The sequence below is a fragment of the Chaetodon auriga genome, chromosome 5, assembly GCF_051107435.1.
Source record: "Chaetodon auriga isolate fChaAug3 chromosome 5, fChaAug3.hap1, whole genome shotgun sequence".
In the NCBI taxonomy this organism is placed as follows: Eukaryota; Metazoa; Chordata; class Actinopteri; order Chaetodontiformes; family Chaetodontidae; genus Chaetodon; species Chaetodon auriga.
The window spans coordinates 26,682,369-26,695,320 of NC_135078.1; the positions used below are offsets into that span (position 1 = coordinate 26,682,369).

Below are 12,952 nucleotides of genomic sequence, written 5' to 3' on the forward strand. Positions count from 1 at the left end.
TCAGTCAAATCCCAGCACTTCATCATTATTCCCCTGACAAGGACTGAGCGCCCTGCTATCAGCCGTGGGTCCAAAGGGCAGCGAGAGCCTCATCAAGAAGCCTTGAGGAGTTCATGACCTCCTCCTTCAAACACACTCTGGACTGTTTCACCTCCTGAGCCTTCAACAAACAGAGGAGGTGTTCCTGTCCCCCCCATTCCTGGTCCCGGTCCACCAGCAGGGAGGCGCAGACATGGTTTTGGTTAAAGGACTTAAGAAGGATGATGGAAACTGATAGTCAACCTCTCAGGTGTGTTCACACACACGCACGCACACACCTGCTAGTACAGTGCATGCCGTATCTAAAGCCTCAGTTTGCTTTTACTGTATATTATTATGTTATCTATTACTTTTTGGTAGCTTCTTGTTGCAGAATGAGGATGCTTTAAGAACACCTGACCTCCCCGTTCATTCAGGAGAAAGAGGAAAGCGGCTCCATTATCAATGAAAACAAGTGGCTGTGCTGTGAGCGGCGATAAGGTCTTGTCAGTAAAATGAGGTAAAATACAGAATACACTAAAGACTTTAATTTGGGGTTTTTAAAAACGTGTATTTTAAACATCTACACCTCAGTCATACACTCTGAACGCTGTGAACAACATTACAGTGTTTATAATAAGAGCACATACCCAATTCAACACCACATAAACGGCTGTATAAAACACTGGTTTGGTAGGGACCCTGCACACACACAAAGCCGTTTGCCATTTGAAATGAAACCTATGTACAATCTGAGGAAGGACGAGCGACCATTCACTGAGCTTTACAAAAAGTCTTTGGTCCAGTGTGTGAACAGTTTTGCTGCAGCACAGGTTTCGCTGTCACTTCCTCCAGGATCACTTTCTACATCCTGTATCGCTCTGACGGGGCTACTGTGGCAGTCTGCAGCATCGGGTGGTTGCATCTCACCTGGATGCAGCCCTAACATGCTTCTGATGTGTCTATCTGCTGAACAGCATCACATTTTCATCATGTTTGCCTGCTGACGTCAGGACAGAGTAAACGCCCATCACCTTCAGGTTTCCATGGCATCAGAGGAGGACTCTTTGTCTTTTTGGGGGGAATGGTCATTAGCATCTTCTAGCAGTGAAAGGTCAAGTTCAGGTAAGGGGGCCCTCCAGTACTGGAAGGAGTTGTAGGTGCAGTCTTCAGCGCTGGTGTCTTCATCAGCCTGGGTGAAAGAGAAAAAGACTGAGCTCAAGAGGAAAGCGTCTCACACAGCTAAAGGAAACATTTTAGACTGGCTTTACCAGATGAACCTAATCTGAGCTAAATCAAAGCCACATTTTCGCCTGTGACAGAGATTCAGACAGCTGGGAGTACAGCGGCTAAAGGGTGACATCTAGTGGACATTTACTGCCACTGCACCAACTTTCTCTGGGCAGCTTCACAATGTGCGCACAGTGGAAACAGACGACTTCTATTGTATTATCAATAGCTTACTTTATCCTTAGCTGTGGGGGTGACGGTCTCTGAACCCGCGCAGTCTTCTCTTGGTCGTTTCTTGCAGCTTGTTATCGCGCTTGAGCCGCGAAGCTCCTGGAAACTTCCAGACGTCTGCACCGTCACAACACTCGCTGCATGCTTCCTAGTGTCGCAGTGTGTGGCCTTGCGATAAGCAGCCGTTTCTTCTTGTTTCTCTGGATCCTCGAAGAAGTACGGCCTCTTTCTGGAGCGGCTGCCCAGTAGAGCCAGCAGGGACGGCGGACTCACACCCCCGGCCGCGGCCATGCTTCCCAGCTGCATATCAACACTGCAGAGCGAGCGGCAGCATCGTTTGGAGGGAGAGTCGTGCAGCAGGGGGTCCTCGGCTCGTCTCTTCGACATGAATGTCAGCTGTGTCGGTGCACTGGTGTACAGCAGGAAGCCAGCGAACACCCGGTGCTTTCACTCTGGCTCTAGCGGCGTTTCGCTGTCTGCTTGCAGCGGAGGTGTTCGGGTTCAGCCGCAAAACGCTTATTAGTGATGTGTCGTTCGTGAACGACTCGGCTCTATGAGTCGATTCATTTGAGTGAGCGATGAGAGCCCGTTTCTTGCAGTGCATTGAATATGAGCACATACCAATCATAGGTCCAAACATCACTAAATTAGGCTAAATTATAAAAGCCAACATTAGTCAAATTAAGACCCATCTGGGAGCTGATAGAGCCGACTCTTCTTTGCTGAACTGAGCCAAATGATCTGGCTCACTAAAAGGACCCGGAATTCCCATCACAATTCAGCACCGGAAGTAGAAGTATTGTGAGGCAGTGCTGATACCCAATCAGATGAGAGCACTGCTGTGTATCCCCGCCCAGAGCCTGCTCTCTTCCTGTGGCGGGTAGGTTCAGAAAAGATGCTCTGGTAGTTCCTGAACCCCTGACAGAACAGATTCATGTTGTAACCAGGATCTGAACCGGGATTTAACACCCACCATTTACTTTATTATTAATATTATTATTTTCAAGATGCATCTACTCGCTTCAGGCTGCTTCAGCCTCCACTGATAATCCTTAATGACATTTCAGCATTTGCATAGTTTGTGTTGTCATGCAATTATTCATGTGTATTTAATCCAATTACGTAGTTTCAGTGGATGTGCTACATCATTACTGGCTCCTCCTGGTCAAAATCTAGTGAAATATATTAAGACTTAGTACAAACTAACATCTTGTTTATCACACCTGTAACCTGCCTCCTAATTGATGGGCAAGCCCAACGGAGCACGCACAGGACAAAGTATTTCAATACTTGGAAAGAAAAACCTTAAATTTGGCCTTGAGCTGCATTTTCATGCTGTTATGTTGGTGTTAAAATCACATCAAGCTTAAAATAGTATAGTAAAACTCTGGAGATTAAAGCTTTTCTTTAAATGTTTGGCTTTATTCCAAAGAAACCCCAAAAAGTCGATGAAAGTCATCTCCAACTTTGAACAAATTATTCCTGAAAAACTAAAACACGACGGTCCGATTACAGAGTCAGTGTTGACTGCTGAGAAATGCACGAGGACACCCATATGGCACCATATCTGAAAAAATAAATACGATTTCAAAAGCACGCACGCACATGCACACGCACACACACACTCGCACTCGCACTCACACTCACACTCACACTCACACTCAGGCAGTTAAAGTCAATGGAGAGGGGAATTAGTAGGGCTGCAGTTAAAAGAAATCTACCCTTCACGGCTTGCAGCTGACACACAAACCACTAAAACACAGAAGCATCCGAGGGTCACTGACTCATCCGACACGCAGGTATGAGGAGATGCAGAGTGTTTAGATGTTTTTCAGGTGTTACTCACTACATATTTCTGCAATGTTTCATGTTACATTCGACGATTTGAGCCATATTCCCAGAGAGACTGAACCGGGCCTGCAGGGTCGGCACATTTCTCCAGCAGATGCGTCATAAAAAAATATATATGGCAAAAAAGAAAACTTATGTCCACTGTTTTTTTTTCTTTTGTGTCCATTTTCTTGTCAGGCTAATCTTCACTTAGTCCTCCATGTGAACTGTTTGTGTCAGAGATTTCCTGTCACGTCAGGCTGTCGGCATCTTCTCGCCGTGGTGACTTGGCCGCTGGTGGAGAAATCGGTTGCTGGTCGTCCTCTTGACTGTTAAAGTAAAGGTCTGCCGGTTTTCGTGCCACAAAGAAGACACAGTCGTAAATGTATCTCAACATAGAGCGGTCGTTCTCTGTGTAGGTGGTCTGAACCGACTCTTTCTCCACCTGCAAGAGGAATATAACAACGGTTTGACGAGTGGAACGAGGTTTCCGAAGGCGAACACGATGTTAAGCCTTGAATATAAACCAGAGTTTGGCTTACCTCCATGTGGAAGCCAAAGCTAACGATCGCTGTCCTAATGTCTTCGTAGCTAAGTTCCACTGAGAGCTCATTGGCCATGTTCTCAAAGTGGTACAGCAGTGGACCTGAAGAAACACGAAGAGTTTGATTTTACCCCAAAAGATCACTTTTAAACCTTTGTTCATCTACTCGGTCTTTACACTGAGCGTTACTGCTGGTGTCTGTTGAAATGCAGCACATCAGTTGTGACATTTTGCTGTCTGTGGCTGAGATGTAATCACTCCACGGATCACTGGATGTTAGAGTGGTGGGTCAGTTTGTGTTGTAACCTGTAGGGGTCCATCGTGTGTTGTGTCAGTGGCAGCTCATTGTTGTCGGGTCTCGGTGTTTGGCTGTTCGTACACTGCAGCCACTCTGATGTTGGTCTGCTTGGCTCGACCCTTTTGGTTTGTGGCTACTGCACTTCACTTTTGTGTCGGTCAACTGTTACTGTGTTTGTGTTGGAAAATGCAGTAAGATACAGCCCTGGCAGGCAGCACTTGTTGCCATTTCAATGAATAAATAGTACGGTGGTAATTTGACCACTGGTCTGTTATATTTGTGCCCCCTTGGCTAAATATATTTGTGTTTGTGACAAGCTATTTATTTGCTTTGAAGCTGGAGGTCTTCCGGCTGTGTGCTGTTTGTGCTTTCCTCTCCTGTCCTCTCTAGCTCTGCCCAGGTGTGCACCTGAGCTGGGACTGAAGGAGGCCTCTGGCTTTGGGACTGCTGGTCAGGATCAGCCTGGGATGTTGTGTTGTGCTTTGACCTTATGTCTTTTGTTAGCCGTGATTTATTGCCTTGGTTGTTTGTGTCTTTATGTTAATAAGTCCCATTGATTTGGTAGTTTTGAATGTTTTTTGGGGGAGTCAGTGGTGCAGTGTTGTTCGCGCCATAGGGCCACCTAAAGGGTGGGGGTGTAGAGAGAAATGACAACAGCTGGTAGCTAGATAATTACAAAAAATACATGTAACAGTGTTAAGAGTATGAGGAGTGAAAATGTTTAAATATTTTTGATTTATTGCAGTGAAAAGAGCATATTTTGGTACATTCCTCACATACCTACTGGTGGAGTTTTGTATTTTTTACTTCATCACTTCCAGCAGCATGTTGTCCACTCATGGAAAGAATTGTGTTTGGAGCTGACTCACCCAAGTTGATCCACACTCCACCAGGCTTCAGAATCTTCCAGATGGTCTCCACATACTCGATGACATTATGGGCTGTGTCGATAAAGAAGCAGGTCGCCACGCAGTCCCACGAATCTGACCAAAACAGACGATACATTACAACACGAACACTTTTAATTCATATTACTAAACATGCACAACTTAACATTGATCAATTATTCATCATTTACATTTCATTCACATCAAAATGATCCATTTTGTTTTTGGTCTTTTTAGAGAAAATGTGATGATATACACCTTTCCCCAGATGGAGATCAGCTGTATCTGAATTCAGTGTATGATCTGTGACCCGTTCTGGAAGCCTGGAGAATCGACTCCTCAGCCCAAACATAATCTCAGAGGTGTTCTGTGATTATTTGAGCCAGAAATTACTACATTTGCAGGAGCTTCTGGAAAAAGTTTCAGTACTTTTCTGACATTGAACACTGCAAGGCTGCTGGGACAAGTACAGTTGTTTTATGGAGCCTGCTGAGAGCAATTTACAGCGTGTGAGTGAGGGCATTTTGGTTTTGTGAGGTGAAAGATTCAGTTTGTACTGACCTGTTTCACTGTAGACTTCCACAAAGTCCCCTGCCACCATGGAGAAGTCTGCCTTCAGTGGTAAGCTCTGAGGGTTGACATCAGGGAATCTGACTGGTCGCGTTTGGTCGGAGGATTTCTTGTTGTTGCTGAACTGGTGGATCCAGGGGTACACGGTCAGAGAGTTCACCTGGTCACACCTGAATGGAGCAGAGGTCCAGAGGTCAGAATTCTACTGCCAAACAACTGAATAAGTGATCACTGACACACTATAGAATTAAATCTGATTAATGGACAGTTCCACCTAAAGCAAGCGGAGATATCGTGCATGCATGTACACGTAGGAAGGTGTAGGCCCGAGGTGTTGTGTGAGGCAGCTGGAGCGACAGGAGTGCTCGTGTCAGTATGTGCTGTACCTATTGAGAACAAAGTTTGAAGAGAAGAGCATGAAGAAGCTCCATTCGTTGCCCTGGCAAGTGTAGCCCAGCCGAGCGATCTCCCAGGCTAGACGGCCAAGCCCAGCACCCGGAACCAGCACGCTCACCTTAGACACATCACTGACATAATAAAATGCACAAAATGCAAATATCACATAGAAAACATGTAGTAAGGCACAATATCACAATTATGACAAGGTGTTCTGATACCAAAGCAAATGAAAAAGGTGATTTCTTGTATCATTTAGTATCCACATATCATGTCTGAGCGTCACTGGCCTTAGCTTTCTTGGCAAGCATGCAGGTGTTTATGTGGTAGTCTGTGTGAGCGAGCGTATGTTTCCTACTACTGGTCACTTGGAAAGAGCCTCTGGATCTCTTCGATGATGGGCCGGTAGCAGGAATCCCTCTCGGCCCGGCCCACCTCGCTCCAGTCCCTGACAAACTGCTTTATGGTGGACTTCAGCTTGTCCATGTCAAAGGTGGTGGATGGGCGCACTTTCCGTGGATCCTCCTGGAAGTTGAATGAAGACAACATCTTAATGTAAACTCCTTGAGTAAATAGCAAATAACAAAAAATAAATAAAAAAATTCAACCTGTGTGTATTCCGCATACAAGCAGCGGACTACCTGGTGTAAGTCGAGCCTTACCCTCTCGCCGTACTCAATGTTCTCAAACATGTGGAGGCTGTTGTGAATGATGGCCTGCAGCAGCTCCTGGTTGTGGTCAGCACACTGGCTGATCTGGGCCAGGTTGGACAAAACATCTGGCAGCAAATTCTGGTGGTGCTGTGGCAAGCTCCGAAACTGACGCTCGGCACGTTTGACCTGCTCCTCGACATGGACCCTGACGAGACGAGACACAAGCAGAAGAGGAAGAAGCACTCAGACCTGGTGCTTATACAAACAGCAATACTACAGTGTATAAATACTCTGTTACAAGTCATGTTTTTAAAGTTTAACTTCAGTAAAAGCACCAAAGTATTAACATCAAAAATACACTTAAATGACCAAAAGTACTAATGATACAGAATGACATTAATGTACTCAACACTTTAATGATGAAGCTGGTAAAGGTGTTTTAACTACTTTCCAGAGTTTATCTGCTAGACAGCTTGTGAGTTTCTTCCTGGGGTAGAGCTAAAATCAGATGATTACTTAATTAACGTAACAAGAAGCTAATTAAACACAACACGACGAAACTGTGGGAAGCATTAAACTAATGCTGGGATAAAGATGAACGACCTCACTTAGCAGTTTTCCCTCCAAACCGAGTTATCCGTCCTTTGCTACCGTTAACGTTATTTGCTAACACTATCGTCTATCGACACAAACCGACGTTTCCTGGCTCGTAGTTCATTTTAAGCATCGATATTATACCTGTAAAATCTAAAAGCATCCACTATTCTCCAGAAATGTTGCCTCTCCAGTCTGGCCTCCTCCTCGGGGCTGCATTTTATTCTCTCCTTGTGATAATATGGTCCTTCTTTTGCGGAGTCTCCTGTTGTTTCGGCCATGTTTGAAAGAAAATTACAGCCATCCTATCAAAACGCGACAATTTTCTTCTTCGTGGATTCATTAATTCCAGCGGACCAGAGTCCGCGAGGCGCGTTGCTCCCACCTACAGTTGGATGATTGTACTTCGGTTAGCTGAAAGCAAACAAAGGTTAGTGGGCTGAAAAACTGCATGCCGTTTCAATCGTTCTGAAAAGGTATAGAAAAAGGTCATTTGGAGCTTTTATTGAGATAAACAAGAAAATTCTTATTCAAAAACATTTGAATGTGTTGGGCTGTTTCATTTTAAACTAATCAGTGACTAATGCTATCTCTGACAAGGTGAAAGACCTCCAGTCACTGTTGGGTTTAAGCATTAAATAAGGAGCTGGTAATGCTTTACACATTATATTGCATAAATTTCCTTATGAAACCCCCATCTTCATATATGGACAATATTCACAAATATTACACAACATTTCACAGTAAAGGGTTTGTGTACAAAACAGCTGAGTCACATTTGATGAAAGAGATATATCAACGTCTGGCTGGGATGTATTATTTACTGTCTTAGTGACTGGGGAAATGACACAACACTCAGTCAAATGCTGAACAGGAGACTGATAAAAATGTTATGGGATGCTTCAAAAATACTTCATAGTCCCTGAATTTATTGTATTCTTTCTAAAATATTTTCTTTGTTGTACTGATGTCTGTTGATAATATTTTATCCTTGTATTTTTGTGTGTTTGCTACACATTCAATCATTAAGCAAGAGACCACAAGACAAATTTCAGTTTTTCTGAGTATTTTATATGTGATGCAACAGCTGTGCTTCTGTAAACACAAAGTGTTTATTCCATCAGATGGTTGGGTTGATAATTTTGCCCATGAAGAGCATTTTTTCTGTGCTGGGCTCAGTGATGATGACCATGAATGGACGATTGATCTTCAAAACGGGGAAGTAAGGCATGGACATAAGTGTGATGCCGACGCCTGTAGCAGCTGTAGCAGTGGCTCCGGCCTCGTCCACATCCAGGGTGGCTTGGTGCACCACCTTCAGAGCAATGGAGGCAGAGTTAGGTGGAGGGAACATACTGAAGTAAATGTGTGCGCAGTAACATTTGCCGTCTTTACCTCTGAGACGGCCATTTTTTGACCCTCTGTAATGCCACTCAAATCTGCACGATCACCAAACATGTCTGACATTCCCATTTCAGACAACATGTTGGCCAGAGAGAAGGAACTCTTGATGGAGATCTTTGGAATGTATACATCATAACTCCTGAGAGGAAAATGAGAAACACAGTGAACACAGTGATTGATCTGACAGGACAAAGCAGAGTTCTTAATACTATCAAGCCTTCCTTTAAAAACCAAGAATTTAAGGATGACTTCAGACTCTCCCAACCTGGACTCCATTTTCTTCAGCCATTTGGTGACATGACCTGGAGAAATGTCATTCTCCAGTGTTGCCATATCATCAGGCAACAGCAGCAGCATAGAGTAGGAGCTGTTGAAGGGGAGGTGGAGGACTGAGGTGTTCATGGCCTGGTCATAATAGATATCAAATGCCCTCTTCTTATTCATCATCTGTACGGGAACCTGCGGAATTACAGTTCAAACATGAAGTCCCTTGACTGGAAAAGACAGACAGTATGAAGGATGCACAATAATCCAATCTGAATATATGAAGCAACTCTGAACCTTGGTGCTCTCATCCACCATGAATATGTCCTCCTTGGTGAGTTCAGGGTCAAATGGAGTCGCCCACTTTCCTGTTTGACGAGGATGAGCAGGATCAGAACCCAACTTATGGTTGATAGATGAAACTTAAAAGGTAATTCTGGTATTCTTAACCTGGGCCATATTTTAACAGGCACCCATCAAAGTATATCCAGTGAAATGGTTTCTGCCAGGTTGTTATTCTGGGTGTCAACATTATGGAAAGGATCCTTCAGAGATGGACCTTTTCAGACAGCTCTTTCTGACGTGGACACAAACACAATAACACAAACTATCTATCTGATCATGGCTGTTGGCTGTGACGGTTTACTGGTCTGTACCTGTTAGTCATTTAGACCCCAGATATGTCAAATAGGGCCCAGATTTAAGAATGAATAAGCAGCAAACCTAAGAGCCTTTTACCTTTGAAGTAGATGTAGCTGATGAGATACATGACTGTGCTTGGATCCAGGTCACTGACCAGCTTGTCTATCTTCCCGCTGGTCTTCTCTGACACATACTGATTGATGACATCGGCGGTCTCTTTGGTTTGGGTGAAGTCAACGTTGAACCCTTCTGCTGAGTAGGACTGCTTCAAGGTGTCCAGGAACTCGGGCCGTGGCTTGAAGCGGTTGTCTACGTACACAGCGGTTCCTTCGCTGGTGTCTTCATTGTTGTTTGACCTTGTGAGGAGCGTCTTAAAGGCCTGATCTACATCCGCCTGCGTCAGGAGGGTGTTGTTGAAACCCAGACCACTGAAAAGCTGCTGGTGGGTCTCCCCCCGAGCTCCCACGGACAAGGCAGCCAAGGCAACAGACACGCTAACTGGGGAGAAGAAGATATTCTTGTCTTGTGAGTTAGCATGAGCCGCTAACTTCCTGTACAGACGGAAGGCAAACTCCGTGTTTGCCGAAGTGACCCGTGAGACGCTGCTGGCGCTGCCGTCGGCTGCAGTGTCTTGGTCGGGCTCATCGTTGTTGGTGGTGTGACCTAAATGATGATGTCCTCTTCCCACACAGATCACTGCTGACAGGATCCAGATACTCAGGGCTGCATGCATCATTGTGAACTAAGACAAGTTCAAATAAGTTCAATTAGGTCACACAATGTTTGCCATTATAAATGTTGATTTTCCTCAAAGTCAATTTGAAGACCTTAAAAAACACATTTTGCAGTCAGCTTCCTGCTGTGACTGATGGTTTTCTACATGAACAAACACTTTCCAGCCAACAGTTATTTTACACACAGATGTCTTCATTTCTTTTTGTCTGTGCTCATCGGTTTGAAGTAGGCGGGCAACATTTAAATAAAACTCAAAATAAAAAATACTTAAAGATCTTTCTGTCCGATTTGACTGTTGCATTATTAGTCATAAATATTTAATGTTATAGAAAAATGTGTAAAGATTTCAGTTTTTCATTTCAAATTCCAGAAATTACGACAACTAATCTGTTGAACTTCCAAAAGGAGGATAAGAAGATTAAATATAATCTAAAGAATTCACATCTGCAGTTCTAACGCTCCACAGACAGTAAAGATTTTCCCATTCCAGCTTCACCTCAAACTCCAGATGTCAAACTTCATCGTTAACTGCTGGCAGAGGAGCTGAACTTGTACCAAACACATAATACTAAAACAACTCACCTGACCTCTCTACATCTTTCTCTTACCTTCTTCTCCTTCAGCGTATGTCCAGCGAAGCACAGGCGGGACAGAGGGAGATGTCCTTTATAAGACCGATCAGAGCAGCTGAACTTTGGCTCTGTTTATTCTCTAGTATCTCAACCTCTTACTTGTTCTTTCCCTACATTTGTTCTGTGTAATGATTACTGTCCAACCATGCCATCAACCTGAGGCTGCTGCTGCTTGTTTCATGATAATTACTGTCTCTAGCCTATACTCTGTTATCTGCTTGAGCCATCTTTATCCTCTTTTTCCTCATAACAGCAGTGGGGAACCACTCTCAAGGATGTATTAGTCTACAATCTTATACCGTTTTCTTTTATGTCTAAAGAAAGTCATTACCATTGAGAGAATGTTTTATATTTGATTCTTTGTCTTAATGAATTGGTTCATGGGCTGGATCATAATGATGGACTGATATTTAGAAGACATTTCAGACATGTGAGTTAGAGCGCATCGAGACGCCTGAGACACGCTTTCATGCCCTCCCCTCAGTGGAAACTCTCACATTGCGGAGCTGTAGTTTATGCAAGTTCCCAATGTGGAACGCGACGTGTCGGATCTTGAGTTACTGATTCTGATTTATGATCTGTTCCTCTTCCACGTACAGTATGTGGACTCAGTACAAACCTAGAATTGAGCAATATTTGTAAAAAGGGCTCAGTGCACTCTCAGTCACAAGAATATTTGGAAAGTAGCGACTAAATTCCCCCAGTGTGGGATCAATAAGGTCCTATATTATCTTATCTCACAGCAAAGAGTTACAAGGCCACGACTCAATCCTGTCAACTCATCTGTGTCTCTGCCAAAAGAAAGACGTGGGGTCTACTTACTGGTCACCGATATAAAGCCCCGGCCACACTTCGTCTGCATGGCTGATGATGGTTTTCCTGTAAACAGGAGCCTTTCCAAGTCAAACACAGTTAAACCAAATTAAATCTAGCCGCTGTGCCTTGAGCCTCCGGGGCTCTGGGTAATGCTTGTGCATTAAAATAGCCATCTATTTAAAGATCTGAATGTTGGACATTTGTTTCTACTGTTCTTTCCTACAGACTGGATGCAGCAGTCTGCTACTGAAGGAGCTGCTTAAGCCTCCCACCGTCTCATGCAGGGGGTGTGATGGGTTCTCCATGATCGGTGTCAGCTTGGCTAACGTCCTCCTCTCACCCACTTCCTCGATGGTGTCCAGACGGCAGTCCAGGACAGAGCCAGCTCCCCTGACCGGTTCGTTAAGTCTTTTCCTGTCCCTCTCAGAGCTCCCACAGCCCCAGCAGACCACTGCATAGAAAACTGCAGATGCCACCACAGAGTCGGAAAATGTTTTTAACAATGTCCTCCAAAGTCCAGAGGACCTCAGTCTTCTGAGCAGGTGCAGACGACTTTGGCCCCTCCTGTACTGTTGTGATGAATTACATGAAATGCGTTGACCCGTCGGAGCAGGTTCTCACTGAGCTGTCCTCCACTGTCTGAACTGAGCGCTTCTGACTTGCCGATAACCGTGTGGTTCAGCATCTTCAGCAGTGGAGTAATCTTTGAAGCACACACCCTCTTTTCAGCAGAAAGCTCAACTGTGGCCTGGTGGAATGGGGCAGGAACATGTAGTGCATCTGTAATTGTTTGGTACTCCAAAACGGTTGGTGCAGTAACCATCTGTCCTCAGGGAGGCAAGGGCCACCCCCATTGGGCTCCACTCTCAGCTGGAAAAGCCTCTCCAACATCAGAAAAGTGCTGTTCTCAATAAATAATTTTATTGATAAACATCATCAAAATAATAACACCTTTCTGATCCAGGGTTGGATTTCCTCTATGAAACAGGCTTTCTGGTTTTGAAGTTCATCTCTTGTCGAATACTGCCCCCTGCTGGAGGAAGTGAGGGTGCAGTCCTGCTTCACGGTGTCTGTAATGGTTTATATACCGACCTACGGGGATTATCACTTAAGTGGTCAGTCTATTTATTCTGACTGCTTTTGTGTGATTCCTCCAAAATTAATAAACTGACTCCCATGATATTTACTGCGCTGGTTACTGAGATGTC

The 12,952-nt window shown here is 44.5% G+C and overlaps 3 protein-coding genes across 3 annotated transcripts; all 3 read right to left on the bottom strand.

The window, feature by feature from the left end:
* Window positions 1-571: 571 nt before the first annotated feature.
* On the bottom strand, window positions 572-2,003 carry LOC143321149 (uncharacterized). The gene is made up of 2 exons (XM_076731308.1): window positions 1,483-2,003; window positions 572-1,210 (listed from the first exon to the last, which is right to left on the bottom strand). The coding sequence occupies exons 1-2, from the start codon at window positions 1,864-1,866 to the stop codon at window positions 1,055-1,057; spliced, it is 540 nt and encodes a 179-aa protein (XP_076587423.1). The 5' UTR covers window positions 1,867-2,003; the 3' UTR covers window positions 572-1,054.
* An 885-nt stretch (window positions 2,004-2,888) lies between these two features.
* carnmt1 (carnosine N-methyltransferase 1) lies at window positions 2,889-7,543 on the bottom strand. The gene is made up of 8 exons (XM_076731306.1): window positions 7,396-7,543; window positions 6,667-6,862; window positions 6,363-6,529; window positions 5,995-6,135; window positions 5,600-5,778; window positions 5,021-5,134; window positions 3,852-3,955; window positions 2,889-3,754 (listed from the first exon to the last, which is right to left on the bottom strand). The coding sequence occupies exons 1-8, from the start codon at window positions 7,530-7,532 to the stop codon at window positions 3,560-3,562; spliced, it is 1,233 nt and encodes a 410-aa protein (XP_076587421.1). The 5' UTR covers window positions 7,533-7,543; the 3' UTR covers window positions 2,889-3,559.
* An 828-nt stretch (window positions 7,544-8,371) lies between these two features.
* LOC143321285 (alpha-1-antitrypsin-like protein CM55-MS) lies at window positions 8,372-10,297 on the bottom strand. The gene is made up of 5 exons (XM_076731554.1): window positions 9,658-10,297; window positions 9,217-9,287; window positions 8,921-9,114; window positions 8,647-8,794; window positions 8,372-8,566 (listed from the first exon to the last, which is right to left on the bottom strand). Exons 1-5 carry the CDS (start codon window positions 10,295-10,297, stop codon window positions 8,372-8,374), a joined length of 1,248 nt encoding a protein of 415 aa, XP_076587669.1.
* Window positions 10,298-12,952: the final 2,655 nt, after the last annotated feature.